This window comes from Scyliorhinus torazame, chromosome 4 (assembly GCF_047496885.1).
Source record: "Scyliorhinus torazame isolate Kashiwa2021f chromosome 4, sScyTor2.1, whole genome shotgun sequence".
Taxonomy (NCBI): domain Eukaryota; kingdom Metazoa; phylum Chordata; class Chondrichthyes; order Carcharhiniformes; family Scyliorhinidae; genus Scyliorhinus; species Scyliorhinus torazame.
In genome coordinates, this window is record NC_092710.1 from 248,933,228 (window position 1) to 248,956,848 (window position 23,621).

At 46.9% G+C, this 23,621-nt stretch overlaps 1 protein-coding gene across 2 annotated transcripts in view; it reads left to right on the forward strand.

The window, feature by feature from the left end:
* LOC140410873 (desmin) overlaps positions 1-23,621 on the forward strand; it is an 85,673-nt gene that overhangs the window by 21,014 nt on the left and 41,038 nt on the right. For both annotated transcript variants that reach the window (XM_072499610.1, XM_072499609.1), the window contains exons 3-6: positions 8,948-9,097; positions 18,378-18,497; positions 18,927-19,022; positions 19,500-19,634. In XM_072499610.1, the coding sequence (XP_072355711.1) occupies positions 8,948-9,097; positions 18,378-18,497; positions 18,927-19,022; positions 19,500-19,634 (501 nt within the window). The remainder of the gene's footprint in view (positions 1-8,947; positions 9,098-18,377; positions 18,498-18,926; positions 19,023-19,499; positions 19,635-23,621) is intronic.

The window sequence follows — 23,621 nt, forward strand, 5'->3', positions numbered from 1 at the left end:
TGCATGTCCTCATACTTCCTACCAGAATGTTTCACTTCACTGTATTAAATTTAATCTGCTATTTGACTGCCAATAACAGCAACCTGACTACTGTCCTCTTGATGTCAATTACAATCCTCACAGTTCATGATACCTCCGAGTTTGATTTAATCAGTCATTTTGAAATTGCATACTACACACCCAAGTCCAGGTCATTAATAAATGCCTAGAAAAGCAGTGATCCCAAGACTGATCCCTGGGAAACCCCACTCTATAACTTACTCCATTATGAAAAATAGACATTCGCTGCTACTCTTTCCTGTTGCTCAACTAACTTTGTATCCATACTGACACTGTCCCATTTATTCAATAGGCTCTAACTTTGCTGACAAGCCTGTTATGTGATACTCTATCAAACACCTTTTGGACATCCATGCACAGTTCATCAACAGCAGAGCTTTCATCAAAACGTTCTGTTACCTCATCAAAAAGTTAGTTTTTAAAATAAATTTCGAGACCCAATTCTTTTTCTTTTCCAATTAAGGGGCATTTTAGCGTGGCAATCCACCTACCTGCACATCTTTGGGATGTGGGGGTGAGACCCATGCAGACATGGGGAGAATGTGCAAACTCCACACGGACAGTGACCCTGGGCCGGGTCAAACCCAGGTCCGCGGAGCCATGAGGCAGCAGTGCTAACCTCTGCGCCGCCATGCCACCAACAAAAAGTTATTACCTCAATCAAGTTAGTCTTTAAAAAAATCCAAGCTAGCTTTTCTTGATTAATCTATTCTTGTCCAAATGACTATTAATTTTGACCTGGGTTATAATTTCTAAATCCTTTTTCACCACTGAAATGAAAGTTGCCAAAGTCCCCGAGGACCATAGGCTACTCTCCCTTTCTGACAGAGAGTTGACTGTGATGATTTAACTTCAAGGTCACCACACCTCAGGTGAGGGCCAAGGTTGAGAAGGCTCCTCCTGTTCTACGTGGAAAGCCAAACACATTTCCAGTGCCAGGGGCCAGCACATGTGCAGAAGGTGTCACAAGCTGCAGCAACTGGAAGCTTGGGTTTCAGAGCAGAAACAACGTTTGGGGACACCGTGGAACATTCGTGAGTCTGAGAGCACCATGGATAGCATGTTTAGAGGGGTGGTCACACCGAAGTTGAAGGAACTTGAGGAAGGAAGAGAATAGGTGACCACCAGATAGTCCAAGAGAAACAGGCAGGTAGTTCAGGAGTCTCCTAGCGTCCAGCTCGCAAATCGGTATTCCATTTTGGAGGCTGATGGTTCCTCCAGAGTACAGACCAGCCAAGTTTCTGGCACCACAAGCAGCCTATCTGTACAGGAGGGGAGGAAGAAGAGAGGACGAGCAATAGTAGTAGGGGATTCTATAGTCAGGGGAACTGATAGGCATTACTGTGGCCGTCAATATGACTCAGGGATGGTGTGTTGCATCCCTGATGCCACTGGTCTGGACTGCTCAACATTCCGGAATATGGAATCTTCAGGGGAGGGTAAGAGAGGAGGAGATTTTGAATTATTAGTTAAAGAGACAATTACTGCAGTAAGGAGAGATGATGGGCGGGATTCTCCGCAATCGGCGCGATGTCCGCCGACCGGCGCCAAAAACGGCGCGAATCAGTCCGGCATCGAGCCGCCCCAAAGGTGCGGAATCCTCCGCATCTTGAGGGGCCGAGCCCTAACCTTGAGGGGCTAGGCCTGTGCCAGACTGATTTCCGCCCCGCCAGCTGGCGGGAAAGGCCTTTGGTGCCCCGGCAGCTGGCGCGAAACTGACTTTGCTGTGCGGCGCATGCGTGGGAGCGTCAGCGGCCGCTCACGGCATCCCCGCGCATGCGCAGTGGAGGGGGTCTCTTCCGCCTCCGCCATAGTGGAGACCATGGTGAAGGCGGAAGGAAAAGAGTGCCCCCACGGCACAGGCCCGCCCGCGGATCGGTGGGCCCTGATCGCGGGCCAGGCCACCGTGGGGGCACCCCCTGGGGCCAGATCGCCCCGCGCCCCCCCCTAGGACCCCGGAGCCTGCCCGCGCCGCCTTGTCCCGCCGGTAAGAGAGGTAGTTTGATTCTCGCCGGCGGGACAGGCATTCCAGCAGCGGGACTTCTGCCCATCGCGGGGAGACCCGGCGGGGGGGTCGGAGAATCCCGCCCGATATCTTGGAGGGGGCATCGAATGAAGTTTTGTGGGTAGAGCTTAGAAATAAAAAAGGGGCAGTCACATGCTAGGTGTTTATGATAGGCCCCCAGATATTCCACGGTAAATTGAGGAATAAATATGCGCACAATTCGCAGAGCTGTGTAGAAATAATAATACGGTAATTATATTTGGTGATTTCAACTTTCCCAACATCATAGAGTTGACGGCTTTGATGGAGTGGACTTCTTAAAATGTATATGAGAGAACCTTTTAGGTCAATGTGTAGAGGGTCCAACCAAGGGGTGGTGCAGTGCTGGACCTAATTCTGGGGAATGAAGCTAGCCAGATGGTTGAGGTTGTGGAGCATTTTAGTGATAGTGGCCACAGCATAGTGCAATTTAAGGTTTTTATGGACAAAGTAAGTTGCAAAAAAGTTTTGGATTGGGGATAACGGGTTTTAGTAAAATAAGGCAGGATCTGGCCAAGGGAAACTAGGAACAGTTATTTGCAGGAGATCGACAGAAGGGCAATGGGGGCATTCAAAAATTAAATGGGGAGGGTACACGCCCAACATGTTGCCTATAGGATGATAGGAAAGAGTAACAAGACTAGAGAGCCATGGATGACCAGATATATTCAGGATAAGATCAGAAGGAAACAAACGGCTTTTAGCAAGTTCTAGGGAAGTAAATCAATAGAGGTACAGAAAGCGCAGTGTGGAGCTTAAGAAAGAAATTAGAAGAGCAAAGAGGGGATATGAGAAAGCTCTGGCTGATAAAAATCCCAAGATATTCTATCACTATATCAATGGAAAGTGGATAACCAGAGAAAGAATAGAGCCCATCAGGGATCAAGGGGACATTCAGTGGGTGGAGTCAGAGGACATTGGTAGGATGTTGAACGAATACTTAATGGCTTCACCGAGGAGAATGACGACGTAGGTATGGAACTCGGGGAGAGAGACTGCGAGGTTCTTGACAAAATAGACATAGGGAATGACAAGATATTGGATGTGTTGGCAGGCTTAAAAGTGGATAAATTTCCAGGTCCGGATGAATTGTACCCCAGGCTGCTGTGGGAGGTGAGGGAAGAGGTTGCAGGGGCTCTGACCCAAATTTTTAATTCCTCTCTGGCCAAAGGGGAGGTGCCGGAGGACTGTAGAACAGCTAATGTGGTTCCACTATTTAAGAACGATTTTAGAGTTAAGCCAGTGAGCTACTGACCAGTGAGTCTCATGTGAGTGGTAGGGAAACTATTGGAGAAAATTGTGAAGGAGAGAACCTATCTCCACTTGGGGAGGCAAGGTTTGATCAGGAACAGTCAGCAGAGCTTTGTCAGACAGAGATCATGCCTAACAAATTTGTTTTCATTTTTTGAGGAGGTGACCAGGTGTGTAGATAAGTGTAATGCAGTTGATGTAGTTTATGTGGATTTCAGCAAAGCTTTTGACAAGGTCCCACGTTAGAGACTTATAAAGAAGGGAAATGCACATGGGGTACAGGATAATTTGATAAGATCGATTCAAAATTGGCTTGCTTTTAGGAGACAGAGGGTGATGGCAAAAGGCTGCTTTAGTGTCTGGAAGTCAGTGTCCAGTGGCACACCACAGGGATCTGTGCTAGGTCCCCTATTGTTAGTAAGTTACTTAAAGGACATAGATGACAATGTGGGGGGTAGGATTAGTAATTTTGCAGATGACACAAAGATTGGCTGGATGGTTATCAGTCAGGTCCTGGTTACAGGAAGATATAGATGGAATGGTCAAATGGGCAGATAAGTGGCAGATGGGACTTAATCCTGAAAAGTCTGGAGTGATACACTATGGAAGGAGTAATTTGACAAGGAAGTATTCAATAAACGGCATGACACTAGGAAGTTCTGAGGAACAAAGGGACCTTGGCGTGTTTGTCTGTAGATCTCTGAAGGCAGAGGGTAGGTTAATAGGGTGTTTAAAAAAAGGCACATGTGACATTACCTTTATCAATTGCAGTATAGATTACAAAAGCTGGGAGGTCATATTTGAGTTGCGTGGAACTTTGGTGGGTTGAGCTGGAGCGCTGTGTACAGTTCTGGTCTTCCAGCAAAATGATGGGACTATGAGCACTCACTTATGTTCCCTCGTTGTCATTATAGGAAGGATGTGATTGCACTGGAGGGGGGTGCAGAGGCGATTCACCAGGATATTGCCTGTGATAGAACATTTAAGTTATGAAGAGAGATTGGATAGGCTTGGGTTCTTTCCGTTGGAGCAGAGAAAACTGAAGGATGACCTGATTGAGATATACAAGATTATGAGGGGCATGGACATGGTGGAAGAGGGAGCAGCAGTTCCCTTAGTTATAGGGTCAGTCACGAGGACACACAAGTTCAAGATGAGAGGCAGGAGATTTAGGGGGGATATGAGGAAAAATCTTTTTACCCAGAGAGTGATAATGATCTGGAATGCAGTGCCTGGGAGGCTGTTCGAGATAGGTTGCCTCACATCCTTTAAAAAGTACCTGGATGAGCACTTGGCACATCATGACATTCAAGGCTATGGGCCATGTGCTGGCAAATGGGATAGGTAGGCAGGGCAGGTGTTTTTCATGCATTGGTGCAGGCTCGATGGCTAAAGGGCCTCTTCTGCACTGTATAATTCTGGGATGTCGTTCATGTTATGCATGCATGAATGTATTCTTTTCTGGGGTGAGATACATTTCCACAGCCGTAGTCAGTTGGGTCATATCTATATTGAAAGTTGTATAGAGCTTTGGTGAAGCCACAGCTGGAATACTGTGTGCAATTCTGGTCGCCACATTATAGGAAGGATGTGATTGCACTGGAGGGGGTGCAGAGGGGAATCACTAGGATGTTGGAGGGATGGAACATTTAAGTTATGATGAAAGGTTGGATAGGCTTGGGTTGTTTCCATTGTAGCAGAGACGATTGAGTGGTGACCTGATCGAGGTGTACAAGATTATGAGGGGCATGGACAGGGTGGATAAGGACCAGCTATTCCCCTTAGTTGAAGGGTCAGTCACAAGGAAACAAAAGTTCAAGGTGAGGGGCAGAAGGTTTAGAGGGGATTTGAAGAAAAACGTTCTTACCCAGGGGGTGGTGACAGCCTGGAATGCACTGCCTGGGAGGTGGGTTGACTCACATCCTTTAAAAAGTACCTGGATGAGCACTTGGCACATCATGACATTCAAGGCTATGGACCACGTGCTGGTAAATGGGATTAGGTAGGTAGGTCAGGTGTTTATCATGTCAGTGCAGACTTGATGGGCCGAAGGGCCTTTCTGCACTGTGTGATTCTGTGTGATGCATGAATAACCTCAGTCGGTACTGGAATTGAACCCTCTCCACATCACAAACCAGCCGTCCAGCCAACTGAGCAAACCGACCCCTTGATCTCGCCACTGAGGTCAGACTGATTGGCCTTCAGTTGCTGGGATGATTATTCCACACTTTTCTGAACAGGGAAGTAACATTTACAATTCTGCAGTCCTCCAGCACTACCCCTCTATAGCCAACACTCTGCAATTTCTGCCCTTTATTCCTTCAGCAACCTCTGATCCATACCATTTGGTCTGGTGACTTATCAATTTTGAGTGCAGTCAGCCATTCTAATACCTCCTATTTATCCATTTCTAACCCATCCAAAATGCTTCACTGTGCCATTGGCAGTATCTACTTCCTTAATAAAGGTGTATGGAATGTACTCATTTATTATCTCAGCTAAGCTCTTTGCCTCTGATAGAATCTAGTTTTATTCATAGTTTTATTCATATAGGTGCTAGTTGAATGCATGTAGCTGCGAGGCAAAAATATTAAAAGTGGCTTGACTGTGGGAGCTCAGTCATTGTCTCATGTAATGAATTAACTAAGAATGTATTGTTCTCTGTCTAATCAACTAATCAGTTCTAGTAAAGTCTCTGCCCAGCTTGAAACAGAGCAAAGTATGAGAAACATATCCAGTAATTTTCCTAAGAGTGCGCACGCAGACACTAAGCTAGTTTTGATAGGCACCAATCGATCTTAAGTAATGTCCAATGTTTAATTACCAAATCATCTTCTAAGTAACAGACATTAATTTGAACAAACCAGGAGGTCTCAGCTTAGAATTAGAAGTCAGTGAAAGTAAATAAGGGGTTAAACCAGAGATAATAACTCCCTTTAAAGTAGGATCTTGTAGTCGAGGTCTTAGTTCTTGAATTATTGAACCATCTATCTGTTTGTTTGTGTTAAGTAATTTCTTTCGCCATGTGCTTGACCTTTTTATGTGTTGTTGAAAACTTTGGCCGGGATTCTCCCCTACCCGGCAGGGCAGGGGGTTCCGGCGGGATAGAGTGGCGGGAACCACTCCGCACCTTTAGGGGCCAAGCCCTCACCCCCCGGGGCCAGATCGTCCTGCGCCCCCCCCCCCCTACCCAGGACCCCGGAGCCCGCCCACGCCGCCAGTCCCGCCGGTAAGGTAGGTGGTTTGATTAACGCCGGCGGGACTGGCATGACAGCAGCGGGACTTCGGCCCATCGCGTGCCGGAGAATATCCGGCGGGGAGGGGGGCCCGCCGACCAGCACGGCGCGATTCCCGCCCCCGCCAAATTCTTGGTGCCTGAGAATTCGGCGGCCGGCGGTGGCGGGATTCACGCCGCCCCCCGGCGATTCTCTGACCCAGCGGGGGTCCCTTTGTTTCTAAATTTTTATTCAGTTCTTATTCAAGAGTATACCAGTAAGTAATTAACAATAATAAAGTCGTATTTTTGACACCTCCCACCAACCGATTCTTATAAGAAGGTAAAATAAGAGTCCCACAGCCTCCATCAATAAATCCCTTTTCTGGCCCCTCATCACCTCTACCTTTTCTCTTATAGCCTATTACTCTTTATATGCCTATAGAAGACTTTTGGATTCCTTGATGCCTGAACGTTTTATATTCTGTGTAGTACTCACGGCCGGGATTCTCCCCTACCCAGCGGGGCGGGGGGTCCCAGCGGGATGGAGTGGCGGGAACCACTCCAGCGTTGGGCCGTCCCAAAGGTGCAGATTTCTCCGCACCTTTAGGGGCCAAGCCCTCACCTTGAGGGGCTAGGCCCGCGCCGGAGTGTTTGGTGTGCCGCCGGCCGGCAGGAAAGGCCTTTAGCGCCATGCCAGCCGGGGCCGAAAGGACTTCGCCGGCCGGCAGATGTCCGCGCATGCGCGGGGGCGTCAGCGACTGCTGACGTCATCCCCGTGCATGCGCAGGGGGGGGGTGCCTCTTACGTGTCGGCCATGGTGAAGGCTGTGGCCGAGGTGGAGGGAAAAGAGTGCCCCCACGGCACATTCCCGTTCACGGATCAGTGGGCCCCGATCGCGGTCCAGGCCACCGTGGGGGTACCCCCCCGGGCCCAGATTGCCCGGCGCTCCCCCCAGGACACCGGAGCCCGCCCGCGCCACCTAGTCCCGCCGGTAAGAGAAGTGGTTTGATTCTCGCCGGCGGGACAGGCTTTCCAGCAGCGGGACTTTGGCCCATCGTGGGCCGGAGGGGCCCGCCGACCGGCGCGGCGCGATTCCTGCCCCCCCCCCCCACAATGTCCCGTGGCTGAGAATTCGGCAACCGGCGGGGGCGGGATTCACGCCCGCCCCCGCCGATTCTCCGACCCGGCGGGGGGTTGGAGAATGCTGCCCCGATCTCTGTCATACATAGCCTCTTTTCTGCTTCATTTTACTATTTATCATTTTCATCTTCCAGGGAGCTCTGGCTTTGGTTCCCCAGCCTTTTCCTCTTGTGGGAATGTACCTCAATGTTTCTGACCATCTCCCCATTAAAGACAACCTTGTTATGATGCAGTTTTTCCTGTATTTCTTTGATTCCAAATTACCTGGGACAGGTCTGTTTTCACCCAATTAAAATTGGCCCTCCTCCAATTAAGCATTTTGACTCTAGATTGCTCCTTGAGGCATTCAAAATCATGAAGCGGTTGGACAGAGTAGATAGGAAGAAACTGTTTCTGCTTGTAAAAGGGTCAAGAATGAGAGGGCACAGATTTAAATTGATTTACTAAAGAAGCAAATGTGATGTGAGAAAAAACTTTTTCACACAACGAGAGGTTCAGGTTTGAAATGCACTGCCTGGAAGTATGGTGCAGGCAGGTTCAATCAATGCATTCAAGAGGGCATTAGATGATTATTTGAGTGGCAGAAACGTAAAGTGAAGTCGCCATAGTCCCAGATAATCATAGGCTGCTTTCCCCTTTGACGGGGAGATTTTACCTGAGGATCATCACACCTTAGGCCAGGGGAAAGATTAAGAAGGCGGGGCCTTCATGAATAACCTCTGCCAAAACGGGAATTGAACCCACTCTGGTGGCCTTGTTCTGCATGACAAACCAGCTATCCAGCCAACTGAGCTAAACCCTCTGTTTGGTATAGGGAAAAGGCAGGGGATTTGTCATATTGCTGTTTGGGAATTGGCAGCGACACAATGGGCTGAATGGCTTCCTTCTACACCATAGCAATTCTGTGATTGTCCATAGCTAACCTAAACCTTATGGTATTATGATCATTGATCCCTAAATGTTCCCTTATTCACACTTGACCCACCTCATTTACATCACAACAGCGAATGCAATATCATTAAACTTAAATGTTATCTCTATTGTTCTCTCCACAGATACTGGCTAATCTACTGAGATTTTCCATCATTTTCTGTTTTTATTCTTAAGTTATCATATCAGTTTCGGATGATGTGCTCCTGAAACTATGTTGCATCAATTGTCTAAATCGCACCTTGGAATATTGATATGTATTTGATTGATCTTTTGAACCGATTGCTTTGTGATGTGTGCGGCAGGTGAGGAATCTGGAACAGGACAACCGAATTCTGGAGACTGAGGTTGAGACTCTGAAGAGTCGCTGTCTGCATCCGCAAGGCTTGAGGGTTCTGTATGAGGAACAGCTCAGAGATCTGCGCCGGACAGCTGACCAAATGAAAGTTCAACGGGTAACACACAAGCCAAACCTTTGAAACAAGCGCATAATTATTTCATGATCTAATTCAGTATTTGCTGTAGGTTGGTAGGTAATTAGCCACAGTCCGGGAGAAATAGTAGGCACCTCTAAATAAAACCATGCTGACATTGACGGATTGTCTTTCCAAATGTTCAGTCATCTCCTCCTTATTGATTGATTGATTCCAGCCACTTCCCCACCACAGAGGTCAAGCTAACCGATCTATAGTTACCTACTTTTTGCCTCTCTCCCTTTTTGAATAGGGGCATCACATTAGCGTGTTTCCAATCCACTGGGATTCTTCCAGAATCCAGGGAATTCTGAAATTTCATAACCAATTCATCCACTATCTCTGCTGCTGCCTCTCTTTAACACCCAAGGGTGCATGCCATCAGGTCCCGTGGACTTATCTGCCTGTAATCCCATTAGTTTATTCAATACCGTCTCGATGGTGAGGGTTATTGTACCAAATTTCTCTGCATTAACTGTAGTTTTTGTTTTATTATCCTCTTCCGTGAAGACAGGCAAAATATTGGTTCAGTGCCTCCACCATCTCTGTTTTACCCATTATTACCTTGCCAGTATCGTCTTCTAAAGAGCCAACATGGGTTTCTGTGGCTATGACTCATCTTTCATTCTCACTCCACAGTATAAATATTTCCCACTTTCTCTGTCTTGTAGCTTTGACAAAGGGTCATCTGGACGTGAAACGTTAGCTCTTTTCTCTCCCTACCGATTCTGCCAGACCTGCTGAGATTTTCCAGCATTTTCTCGTTAGATTCTCTTCCTCTTTATATACTTACAGAAGGTATCAATGTTTTCTTCTAGTTTTCTTTCGTAGTTCATTTTAGGTCTTGAATTTTAATTTTACTAGCCTTTTGCTGAACTTTAAAGTTCTCCCAATCCTTCAGCTTACCACTAGCTTTTGTAGTATAGCATGCCCTAGTTTTTGCCTTTATTTCTTTGACTTCCTTGTTTAGCCATGGAATGTTTTTCTCCCTTTTACAATTCCTCTTCCTCTCAGGAACATACTTTAATTGAGAGGTATTTAATCATGAACATCCATCATTGTTCCTCAGCTGTCACACCCCCAATTATTTGTGCCCAGTGTACTTGGACCCACTCTTTTCTCAGGCCTGTATAATTACCTCTGCCCAACACTAAAACTCTAGTATGGCACTCTGTCTTCTCTCACTCAGTCTGAATTTGAAATCCTAGCATTATTCGTGATAAGGTAAATAAGCTGTGTCACAAATAGAGACACTCCTTCCAAGAGGATCCTTAACGACAAGACTATTTATGAACCCTTCTTTGTTACACACTAAATCTAAAATAGCTTGCTCCATGGTTGGCTTCATAACATATTGCTCGAAGAAACAATCCCTCATACACTCTATGAAATCTCCCTCGAGGCTTCCCTTGCCAATTTGATGAATCCAGTCAATATGCTAAAATCACCCATGATTACATTTGTGCCCTTCTCACAATTATTTCTTGGTTTGTACTATGCCCCACTTTGGAAGTATTGTTTGGGGGCCTGTAAATGACTCCTACCAAGGTGTTTTTTCCCCTTGTTTTTTATTTCCACCCAGATCGATTCAACATTTTGGCCCTTAGTGCCAATATAATTTCTTAAAACAGCCTTGATGTCATCTTTGACCAATAAAGCAACACCACCTCCTGTTCCATCTTGTCTATCATTTCAGAGTACTGAGTACTCTTGGACATTCAACACCCAGTCCCGATCCTCCTGCCACCACGTTTCAGTGATCCCCACCACATCATACCCATTTGTCTCTATTTGTGCCGTCAGCTTATTTACCTTATTACAAATAATGCATGCATTTAGGTACAAGGCTTTTAAATATGCCCCACTGATTTGTCTTTCCCTTGCAGGATTTTCTTGTGCACTATGCTTTTCACACATTCTGACCTCCTTTATTAATCTCTGATAACACTCAGCCTCATCCTCAACTTTCACTCCCACTGTCACCTTACATTTTGATTTTTTAATGTTTCTTTTTCCCCTCCTTAGTCGTTAGACTAGCCCTGCCTTTTAGTCCTATTAACCTCTACCTTCTCCTCACATGCTGACCTGCGGTTTTCATTCACATTAACTATGATACTTCTTGTAGTTTTACCCTTCCCTTTCCCCCCATTTGCTAGTTTAAAGTCCTTGTGACCACTCTATTTATCCTTTCCACTGGAACACTGGTCCCAAGTCAGTTCAGGTGGAGACTGTCCCAACAGTATAGATCCCTCCTGTTCCAGTATTGAAATGGAACCCCTCTTTCCAGTACCACTCCATTAGCCTTGTGTTTACTTCCCTAATTTTCTCATCCCCCTGCCAATTTGCATGTGGCTTGGGTAGTGATCCAGAGATTATAATCCCTGAGGACCTGTTGTTTAATTTTTTTCCTAGTTCCTGATAATCCCCAACAGGTCCTCTTTCTCAGTTTTGCCCATGTTGTTTGTTCCAACATCGACCAAAGCAACTGGATCCATCCCCTCCCACTTTCAAGCCGATTAGAGATGTCCCTCACCTTGGCACTGGGCAGGCAACATACAATCTGGGACTCTCGGTCCTGCTTGCAAAGAATGCTATCAGATGATAGATTCTCTCTTGTTGGATATGGTCATTGTCTGGCACTTGTGTGGCATGATATAACTTGCCACTTATCAGCCCAAGCATGACCATTTCCAGGTCTTGCTGCATATGTAGTATTGGAAGTATTGTAAACTGTGAAGAGGACACTGTAGAACTTCAAAAGGACATAGACAAGTTGGTGGAGTGGGCAGATAGGTGACAGGTGAAGTTCAATGCAGAGAAGCGTGACGTGATGCATTTTGGCAGGTAGAACATGGAGAGGCAATATAAAATAAGCGGTAAAATTCTGAAAGGGGTGCAGGATCAGAGGAACCTGGGTGTATTTGTGCATAGATCATTGAAGGTGGCATGTCAGGTGGAGAATGAAATGAAATGAAATGAAAATCGCTTATTGTCACAAGTAGGCTTCAAATGAAGTTACTGTGAAAAGCCACATTCCAGCGCCTGTTCGGGGAGGCTGGTACAGGAATTGAACCGTGCTGCTGGCCTGCCTTGGTCTGCTTTCAAAGCCAGCGACTAGAGCAGTTAATAAAGCATATAGCATTTTGGGCTTTATGAATAAGGGCATAGTACAAGAGCAAGGAGGTTAGACCTGAGCTGGAATATTGGGTACAATTCTGAGCGGATGAGAACAGGTTGGAGAGAGTGCAAAAGAGGTTTGTAAGTATGGTTCCAATGATGAGACACTTCAGTTATGAGGATAGATTGGAGAGGTTGGGACTCTTCTCCTTGGAGAGAAGAAGGCTAAGAAGAGATTCGATAGAAATGTTCAAAATCATGAGGCTGACTTGACACAGTAGATAGGGAGAAAAAGTTCCCACCCGTAAAAGGAGGAGGGATTTCTTCTATCAAAAGGTCATTTGTCTTTAGACCGCCTCTCCAGAGAGAAATGGACGCTGGGTCATTGGATATATTCAAGGTGGAGTTGGACAGAAGTTTGATTGACAAGGAAGTCAAGGATTATGGGGCACAGGCAAAAAAAGTATTGTTAAGGCCACAATCAAATCAGCCATGATGTTATTGAATGGACGAGCAGACTCAGTGGGCTGTTCTACTCCTGTTTCTTATGATCTTATTGATACAGTGCCATGGGATCCTTCATGTCCACCTAAGAGAGTAGACCAGGGGCTGGATTCTCCGAGTCTCTGTGCCGAAATCCCGTTCGACACGGGGGCGGAGAATGGCCGTTTACCCGGAAATCGGGATTGGTGCCGCTGAAGCTCGCGCGCGATCTACGCGGCACGGGTAGGGGGCCATTGACAGAGCCCCCCCCCCCCCGCGATTCTCCGTGCAAAATTGGCCAAGTTCCCAATCGTGTAGTTCTGAGCACATATTGGCCGCCGGGAACCTTGGGTGATTCCGCGGCCACCCTGGTGGGGGGATCGTTCACCGGGGACGGGGGGGACGACTCATGGACGGCCAGGCAAGCAATCGGGCGGCACTAGTCCGGGCGGGCGTGATCTCGGGGCGACCTACTTCTTCCATCCAGGTATGGGGTGTGACTCCGCCATGTCGCATGGGGCGGCCGCTGCGCGCATGCGCGCATGCGCGGACTCCCAACCGGAGGTGCAGGACCCCGTATCCGCAGGCAGAGCTGCGAGAAGCACTCCGGGACCCTGCAAGCCCCCTTGGTAGGAGAATCATTCAGGACTTTCTTAAGGAAAGTCCAAAGTGAAACGCCAGCGTTTTGATGCTGACGTGGGACATTGCCCCATTATTGGAAAATCCAGTCCCTGTTCTGGGACCTCTGATCTTTCTGGTTTTGAAAGTTGACTTGGAGGCAGTGGAAGGGTGGGTAAGTAAGTTTGCCAATGACACAAAGGTCGGTGGAGTTGTAGATAGTGTCGAGGGCTGTTGGAGGTTACAACAGGACATTGATAGGATGCAGAGCTGGGCTGCGAAATGGCAGATGGAGTTCAACTTCGATAAATGTGAAGTGATTCATTTTGTAAGGTCGAATTTGAATGCTGAATACAGGGTTAAAGGCAGGATTCTTGAAAGTGTAGAGGAACAGAGGGACCTTGGCATTCACGTACATAGATCCCTCAAAGTTGCCACCCAGGTTGATAGGGTTGTTAAGAAGGCGTATGGTGTGTTGGCTTTCATTAACAGAGGGATTGAGTTAAATTGTGCAGGCAAGGGATAGGGCAGAGAAGTTGGTGGTGGCTCCGGATCTGATTAACAAGGTTTTTGAGGAATTTTGTGAGAGGTTGTACAGGTCAGAGCCACCTGGGGGAGACCGTGAGATGCAGGAATTTTTAGATGGGTTGGGGTACCCGAGGTTAGGGGCGGGGGACAGGGCTACACTAGAAGGAGCAATAGTGGAGCAGGAGGTAAAAGATGCGATTGGGAGGATGCAGTCGGGGATGGTGGCAGGGCCGGATGGGTTTCCGGTGGAATATTATAAAAAATTCAAGGATAAGTTGGCACCCCTGATGGTGGGGATGTTTGAAGAGGCGATAGGGAAGGGGGTGTTGCCACAAACTTTGGGGCAGGCATTGATTTCCCTGTTGCTAAAAAAAGATAAGGATCCGACGGAGTGTGGATCGTATATGCCCATATCACTCCTGAATGTGGACGCAAAAGTATTGGCGAGGGTACTGGCGGGTAGGCTGGAGGAGTGCCTCCCCGAAGGTGATAGGTGAAGATCAGACGGGGTTCATGAGAGGGAGGCAGCTCTTTTCAAATATTAGAAAGGTATTGAACGTCGTTATGGCACCGGCAGAGGGGAAGGAAACAGAGGTGGTTGTGGCATTGGACGCTGAGAAGGTGTTCGACCGGGTAGAATGGGGGTACTTGATGGCAGTTCTGGAACGGTTTGGGATTGGACCAAGATTTGTGAACTGGGTAAAGGAGCCGAGGGCGAGTGTCCGCACAACATCATCAGCTCGAGATACTTTTCTCTCCACCGTGGGACTAGGCAGGGATGTCCTATGTCCCCCCAGCTGTTTGCACTCGCAATTGAGCCGTTGGCCATCGCATTAAGAAGTTTGGGGATATGGAAAGGAATAGTGCGGGGGGGGAAATAGAGCATAGGGTGTCCTTGTATGCCGATGACTTGCTGTTATACGTGTCGGAACTGAGTGTGTCGATAGGGGGAATATTGGAGCTGTTTCGAGTGTTTGGGTCTTTCTCGGGGTATAAACTAAATCTAGACAAGAATGAGTATTTTGTGGTGTCTCGGCCGGGTGTGGGGGCAGTGGTGGGGGGGGGGGCTGCCATTCCGTAGGGCAGGGACTCACTTTAGGTACCTGGGTGTGCAGATTGCCCGGGAGTGGGGGTGGCCTCCGCAGGTACAACATTTCTACTTTGGTGGGGAGAGTGAAACCTGATCTGGCAAGGTGGGACAGTCTCCCTCTTTCACTGGCGGGTCGGGTACAGGCGGTTAAAATGAACGTGTTGCCGCGATTTCTGTTTATTTTTCAATGCCCGCCGTTTTTCCTGCCAAAGGCTTTTTTCAGAGAGACTGAGGGAAGGATTACGTCGTTCATATGGGGAGGGAAGGTGGCCAGAGTTAGAAAGGTCCTGCGACAGAGGGAAAGGCAGGCAGGGGGTTTGGGACTTCCGAACCTGATGTATTACTAGTGGGCGGCGAATGTGGAGAAGGTGCGGAGCTGGGTCAGAGGGGTTGATTCCCAGTGGGTCAGAATGGAGGAGAATTTGTGCAGGGGTCGGGATTGAAAGCACTAGCAACAGCGCCGCTCCCGACGGCCCCGGGGAAGTACTCAGGGAGTCCGGTAATAATAGCTTCATTGAGAATTTGGAGGCAGTTTCGGCAACACCGGGTTGGGGGCAGGGTCAAGAGAAATGCCGATTCGGGGGAACCACAGATTTGAGCCAGGGAGGTGGGATGGAAATTTTCGGAAATGGGAGGAGAAGGGGATTAAGACACTGAAAGATTTGTTTCTTAGGGGTCGGTTTGCAGGATTGAAGGAACTGGAAGCGAAGTATGGGCTGGAGCAGGGGGAAATGTTTAGATACATGCAGGTTCGAGATTTTGCCAGAAAGGAGATACAGAGCTTCCCGGTGGAGCCGGCCTCCACATTGCTGGAGGAGGTGCTGACGACAGGGGGAGTGGGGAAGGGGGTAGTGTCAGCGGTTTACAGAGCTATTTTGGAAGAGGAGAAGGCACTACTGGAAGGGATCAAAGAAAAGTGGGAGGAAGAGTTGGGAGAGGATATGGAGGAGGGGTTCTGGTGTGAGGTGCTCCAGAGTGTGAATGCCTCCACCTCGTGCATGAGGTTGGGGCTGATACAGCTGAAGGTGGTATACAGAGCACACTTCATGAGGGCGAGGATGAGATGATTATTTGAAGGAGTAGAGGATGTGTGTGAACGTTGCGGGGGGTCACCGCTAATCACGTTCACATGTTTTGGTCCTGTCCAAAGCTAGAGGATTACTGTAAGGAGGTTTTTAGGGTAATTTCTAAAGTGGTGCACGTGAAACTGGACCCGGGCCCCCGGGAGGCCATATTCGGGGTGTCGGACCAGCCAAGGTTGGAAACGGGTGCAGTGGCAGATGTTGTAGCCTTCGTCTCGTTGATCGCCCAAAGGTGGATACTGATGAGATGGAGAGCAGCCTCTCCACCCTGTGCTCTGGCGTGGCAGGGGGACTTGTTGGAATTCTTGACTCTTGAGAAGGTTAAGTTTGAACTGAGGGGAAGGATGGAGGGGTTCTACAATTCATGGGCATTATTCATCATACACTTTCAAGAACTGGATGACATCGAACATTCGTTGGGGGCGGGTGGGTAGGAGGGTTAGGGTGAGGGGGGCGATGTGTGTAAATGGTAACTATGGGTGATTCCTGATTCCTTTTTGTCATTTGTTTATGTGAACATGCGGGCTACTGTTTGGGGTTTGGTGGGAGGATGGGATCGTTGTTATTGATATGGGGATTGACATATTTGTTACTGATTATTGTTTACTGCTCCAGGAATGTTTTGAGGACATCCCTAAAGTTTCTACCATCCCACTGGGAATCTCTTGCTGTGACTGATTTCTGAGCAGAGCAGTCTCTTTCAGAGTCCAGTGTCAGGCACATGAACCAACCTTCCAAATTATGATAATTTGAACCTTCTCTCCCTAGAAAACTGAAGTTGTTGACATGTGTTGCAAACAGCTTCTTGTGTATCTTCACAAGCAATGTCTAGCTGTTAGCTTAGTTGTTTTCATCCACAGAAAAATCACACATTTTTAATATTCATTTTCTTTTTAAAAAAAAAATAATTTTTATTAAAGGTTTTCATAAAATAGCAATAACAAAATGAGAAAGAAAAAAGAACCCAACAGGGGTAAGTACAAAACACAATCTAAAAAAGCAACCCCCCAAACCCCTCCCCCCGTACCTAAATAATAAATTAACATTAACACCCCAACTTAAGACAACAGGTGTATACACCCCCTCAGACCCTTCCAGTGTAAATAACATAAACAAAAATAAAGTAAACCCCCCCCCCCACCCCACCCCCCGAGCTGCTGCTGACATTGACCAATGTCTATCGTTCTGCCAGAAAGTCTAAGAACGGTTGCCACCGCCTAAAGAACCCTTGTACCGACCCTCTCAAGGCGAATTTTGCCCTCTCCAATTTCATGAACCCTGCCATATCGCTGATCCAGGATTCCACACGTGGGGGCCTCGTATCTTTCCACTGAAGGAGATTCCTTCGCCGGGCTACCAGGGACGCAAAGGCCAGAATTCCGGCCTCTTTCGCCTCCTGCACTCCCGGCTCCTCTGCCACCCCAAATATTGTGAGCCCCCAGCCCGGTTTGACCCTGGATCCTACCACCCTCGACACCGTCCTCGCTACGCCCTTCCAAAATTCCTCCAGCGCTGGGCATGCCCAGAACAAATGGGTGTGATTTGCTGGGCTCCCTGAGCACCTAACACACCTGTCCTCACCCCCAAAGAACCTGTTCATCCTTGTCCCGGTCATGTGTGCCCTGTGCAGTACCTTAAACTGTATGAGGCTGAGCCTCGCGCATGAAAAGGAAGAGTTCACCCTCCCTAGGGCATCTGCCCATGTCCCCTCTTCGATCTCCTCTCCCAACTCCTCCTCCCACTTACTTTTCAACTCCACCATCGAGGCCTCCTTCTCCTCCTGATCACCTGGTAAGTTTCCGAGATCTTCCCCACTCCCACCCACCCCCCCCGAGAGCACCCTGTCCTGTACTGTGTGTGGCAGTAGCCGTAGGAATTCCACCACCTGCCGTCTGGCAAACGCCCTTACCTGTAAGTACCTGAAGGTGTTCCCCGGGGGGAGCCCGTACTTCTCCTCCAGCTCACCCAAGCTCGCGAACTTCCCGTCCACAAACAGGTCCCCCAACGTTTGTATCCCTGCCCTGTGCCACCCCGAAAACCCTCCACCTGTTCTTTCTGGGGCGAACCGGTGGTTCCCCCGTAATGGGGTCCACGCCGAGGCCCTAACTTCCCCCCTATGCCACCTCCACTGCCCCCAAATTTTGAGGGTCGCCACCACCACCGGTGGTATACCTCCTTGGATGGAGCGGCAGCGGTAATATTCATTTTCTAAAAGTAGTTTAAAATTGTGAAGACATATTGCAGGGCAAGATATTAAATGTCGCAATGGTTCTGTAGAATATATTATTGTTGAACTCCGAACATAATAACAAGGGAAAAATAAATTTTATTTTATGCTCACAAGGATATGGCAGTTGCTGCAAGAGATGCTACGATTGGCCAACTGGAGTCTGTGAAGATCAAATATGAGGAATATATTGTGGCTCGGAAGAAGGCAGAAGATGAAATTGAAGCTTTCCGCCCAGTAAGTAAACTACTTGCTATCTATCTTCCTGCTTGTCTGTCAGTCTATAGTATTTATCTCATGTCTGTATTTCCCACTGTCTCCTTCACTGTTTGCTTACCTAGTTGCTTCCAAAATGTCCCAGTATTAATACATCCTCATCTCAAGCTGTTATCAATATTGTTATCGGAAACATTGGGGCTGATTTTCTGTGAACCTTCTCTCACTCATCAGCTGTAACTTCACTGGACGAGCTTTATGTTATCTTTCAGGTGCTTCTACAGCTCTTCCATCAAAGTTAGAGCAGATGAATGAGAACTCCATGTAAAATTCATCTCTGCTGTAATAATATATAAATTATATAAATTAATGGCTACATATATGGTTTGTCTTTCTTCTTTAATTCCTATTGTATCAATTAGCAAGTAACAGGATTTATAATTACTTCAGGATGTAGATGCTGCCACAGCAGCACGAATGGACCTTGAAAAACAGCTGGAGAATCTTGACGTTGAACTAGAATTCCTCCAGAGAGTGCACAAAGAGGTATTGTTTCATATTCAGCACAACATAAATCTGATTTATATGTTATACATTCGTACCAATTTTGTAGTTTCTGGATATAAGGGAGGAAGGATACAAAATGAGAAATTGAATGATATGGTGGATGCCATGTACAATAATAACACTGGCCAGTTAAGTTGTTTCAGTTCTCTAAAAATATAAGGAATGTTATATTATAGAAAGAAACACTCAAGTGTATGAATAGAGAGATAAGTAACAGCAGGGAGTTACTTTTTAATGAATTATTTGAAAAGGTAAACATATCACATTGACAATGACTGCATTGACCTTTTCCTTAAAAATTATTGTTGTCAGAAGTTTTCATGGAGCAAATGATAGAGATATAAAAGTGACAAAATATTGTTAAAGAATTTTGTTTTTGCTCCAAACCTTTCTCCTTATGCTGCATGCATTTTGTTGTGAAATTATCATTATATATATTATTTATCTTTTAAATAGGAAATTGAGGAACTAATGAAACAGATCTATAGCATTACTGCCAGTGTTGATGTGACATACACTATTCCAGACCTGGCTGCTGCGCTCCGGGACATTCAACTTCATTATGAAGACATATCAGCAAAGAATCTGCAGGTGAGATGGTAAAGAAAATGAGATATTGCCCACCCCTGGATAGCCGATGTGTCCTACATGCAATATCAGACTGAGCGACCATATACTTTGGAACACTATCCTAGTACATAGGAGGTGAATTTCATCTTCAAATATAAATCAATTCTAAATTAGCTTTCACTGCTTTAAGATTTGCTCGAATATTAAGTGCTAATGATGTTAAATTCTTTGGTCTTATAAAAATAACAAAAGAAGACTTGGATTTTATATAGCAACCTTCATGACCTCAGGATATCCTGAAGCATTTTACAGCAATGGAAGTTCCTTTGAAATGTAGTCACTAATGCTGAAATTGGGGCAGCTAATTTGTGCACACCAAGGTCTGACGAACAGTGATGTGGTAATGATTAGATAATCTGTATTACTGAGGTTGAAAAAGATATGATTGAGGGCTGGAAAAAATAAAAACTTGCCTTTATATACTGCTGTGTCATTATGAAGTGGCAGGTTAGCAAGAAAAGAAAGGGACTTAATGGAGCTGGTATAAGTGTGCAGACTACTCACAGCTGAGTCCTGCACCTGAATTTCTCTTTGATTGTTTTGAAATAGAGGTGCAGATACAAGGGGTGAAATTCTCCCCAAACGGCGCGATGTCCGCCGATTGGCGCCCAAAACGGCGCCAATCAGACGGGCAACGCGCCGCCCCAAAGGTGCGGAATGCTCCGCATCTTTGGGGGCCGAGCCCCAACATTGAGGGGCTAGGTCGGCGCCGGAGGGATTTCCGCCCCGCCAGCTGGCGGAAACGGCCTTTGTTGTCCCGCCAGCTGGCGCGGAAATGACATGTCGGGGCGGCGCATGCGCGGGAGCATCAGCAGCCGCTGACAATTTCCCGCGCATGCGCAGTGGAGAGAGTCTCTTCCGCCTCCGCAAGGGAAAGAGTGCCCCCATGGCACAGACCCATCCACGGATCGGTGGGCCCCGATCGCGGGCCAGGCCACCGTGGGGACACCCCCCGGGGTCAGATCGCCCCGTGCCCCCCCCAGGACCCCGGAGCCCGCCCGCGCCGCCTTGTCCCGCGGGTAAGAAAGGTACTTTAATTTACGCCGGCGGGACAGGCAATTTATCGGCGGGACTTCGGCCCATCCGGGCCCGAGAATCGAGCGGGGGGGCCCGCCAACCGGCGCGGCGTGATTCCCGTCCCCGCCGAATCTCCAGTGCCGGAGACTTCGGCAACTGGCGGGGGCGGGATTCACGGCAGCCCCAGGCGATTCTCCGACCCGGCGGGAGGTTGGATAATGATGCCCAAGCTCTTGCAAGGAACATTTCCCTCTGTGCTACTTGGTGTCCCACAGGGATCAGTGTTGGGCCCACAATTGTTCACAATTTACGTAGATGATTTGGAGTTGGGGGACCAAGGGCAATGTGTCCAAGTTTGCAGACGACCAAAGATGAGTGGTAAAGCAAAATGTGCAGAGGATACTGGAAGTCTGCAGAGGGATTTGGATAGGTTATGTGAATGGGCTAGGGTCTGGCAGATGGAATACAATGTTGACAAATGTGAGGTTATCCATTTTGGTAGGAATAACAGCAAAAGGTATTATTATTTAAATGATAAATTATTAAAGCATTCTGCTGTGCAGAGGGACCTGGGTGTGCTAGTGCATGAGTCGCAAAAAGTTTGTTTACAGGTGTAACAGGTGATTAATAAGACAAATGTAGTTTTGTCCTTCATTGCTAGAGGGATGGAGTTTAACACTAGGGAGGTTATGCTGCAACTGTATAAGGTGTTAGTGAGGCCACACCTGGAGTATTGTGTTCAGTTTTGGTCTCCTTACCTGAGAAACGACGTACTGGCGCTGGAGGGTGTGCAGAGGAGATTCACTAGGTTAATCCCTGAACTGAGGGAGCTGGATTACGAGGAGAGGATGAGTAGACTGGGACTGTACTCATTGGAATTTAGAAGGATGCGGGGGGGTGGGGGGGATCTTATAGAAACATATAAAATTATGAAGGGAATAGATAGGATAGATGCGGGAAGGTTGTTACTACTGGCGGGTGAAAGCAGAACTAGAGGGCATAGTCTCAAAATAAGGGGAAGTAGATTTAGGACTGAGTTTAAGAGGAACTTCTTAACCCAAAGGGTTGTGAATCTATGGAATTCCCTGCCCAGTGAAGCAGTTGAGGCTCCTTCATTAAATGACTTCAAGATAAAGATAGATAGTATTTTGGAGAATAAAGGGTTCTGGTGTTCGGGACGGAAAATAGAGCTGAGTCCACAAAAGATCAGCCATGATCTCATTGAATGGCGGAGCAGGCTCGAAGGGCCAGATGGCCTGTTCCTGCTCCTAGTTCTTATGTTCTTATGTACTTCACAGTACCATCCCATATGTCAACACTGTAGTGGTCCTGTAAGCAAGTGTTGACAATTTCAGGCTACAATTTAGCTTTCTTTTCCCTCCACATATCCAGGTGGTACACTGCATTGTAACTGCAATTGTCCTTACAGCAGTTGGCACAGCTCAGCATCTGCTCTTTGTTCATCCAGATCCTGAGAAGGCAAATTCACTGTAGGGCATGTAAAAATGCTTGGTGGCATCTTGGCAAGTGTGACCAAACATCCAATGCTGATTCAATTAGGGACCAATAAGTGGATTTAGGACAGAGACAGAGGGCATAGTTGGGATAATAAGTATGTGTATTTCATCCGTTTTTACCAAGGAAGTTGATGCTGCCAACATCATAGTGAGACACTGGATAAGCTACAAACTGATAAAGTGGCAGTATTACAAAGACTGCAGTTGATAAGTCCATGATCAGATGATGGAAGTAAGGTTGGAAATGACAGAAATACTGGCAGTAATCTTCCAGTCCTCTTTAGGTACATGGGTAGTAGCAGAGGACTGTAGAATTGAAAATGTTACACTCTTGTTCAAAAAAGGAAGTTAAGTATAAGCTCAGCAACTGTGGGCCAGTTAGTTTAAACTTGGTGGCAGGAAAGCCTTTAGAAATGCTATTCTAAGTCTGTTAGACAAATATGAATTAATTAAGGAACACCAGCATGGATTTGTTAAAAGTTATTTAACTAACTTGATTGATTGAATTGCTTGATGAGGTAACAGGAGGATGGATGAAGGTAATGTAGTTGATGTGCTGTATATGGACATCCAAAAGGCATTTGATAAAGTGTTATATATCCTGGTTGTCAGCAAAGTCAAAGCCACGGAACAAAGCAGACAGCTGCAGCATGGATACAAAGTTGACTGAGTGACATAAAACAAAGTAGTTGTGAACAGTTGTTTGTCAGACAAGAGGAAGGTATACGGGAGAGTTCCATAGGGGTCAGCATAAGGACCCTTTTCCTTATTTTTATTCCGAGCCTAGATTTGAGTATGCAGTTCACAATCCAAATTGCTGATGACAGCAGACATAGACGTATTGTGAACTAGGAAGAGGATAGTGATCAATGTCAAGAGGACACAGAGACTCCGGGCAGACATTTGTCAGATGAAATTTAATGCAGAGAAGTGTGACGTGATACATTCTGGTAGGAAGGAGAAAGAGAGCCAATATAGAATAAAGGATGCAATACTAAAAATGGTGCAGAGACAGATAGACCTGGTGGTATACATATACAATTTGTTGAACGTGATAGGGCAGATTGAGAAAGTGGTTTAAAAAGCAGATGGGATCGTAAGCTTTATAAATAGAGGCAGAGAGTACAAAAGTGAGGAAGTTATAATGAACCTTTAGAAAACAAATGTTCAGCTTCAACTGCACAGTTGCGTCCAATTCTAAATACCACACATTAGGAAGGATGTAAAGGCATTGGAGAGGGTTCAGAAAAGATTTGCAAGAATGGTTCCATGGATGAGCACTCCAGCTATGTGGATAGTTTGGTGAAGCTGGGGCTGCTCTCCTTGGGGAAGAGAAGGTCTAGAAGAGATTTGATAGAGGTGTTTGACACCATGAGAGGTCTGGGCAGAGTAGATAGGGCAAAACTGTTCTTGT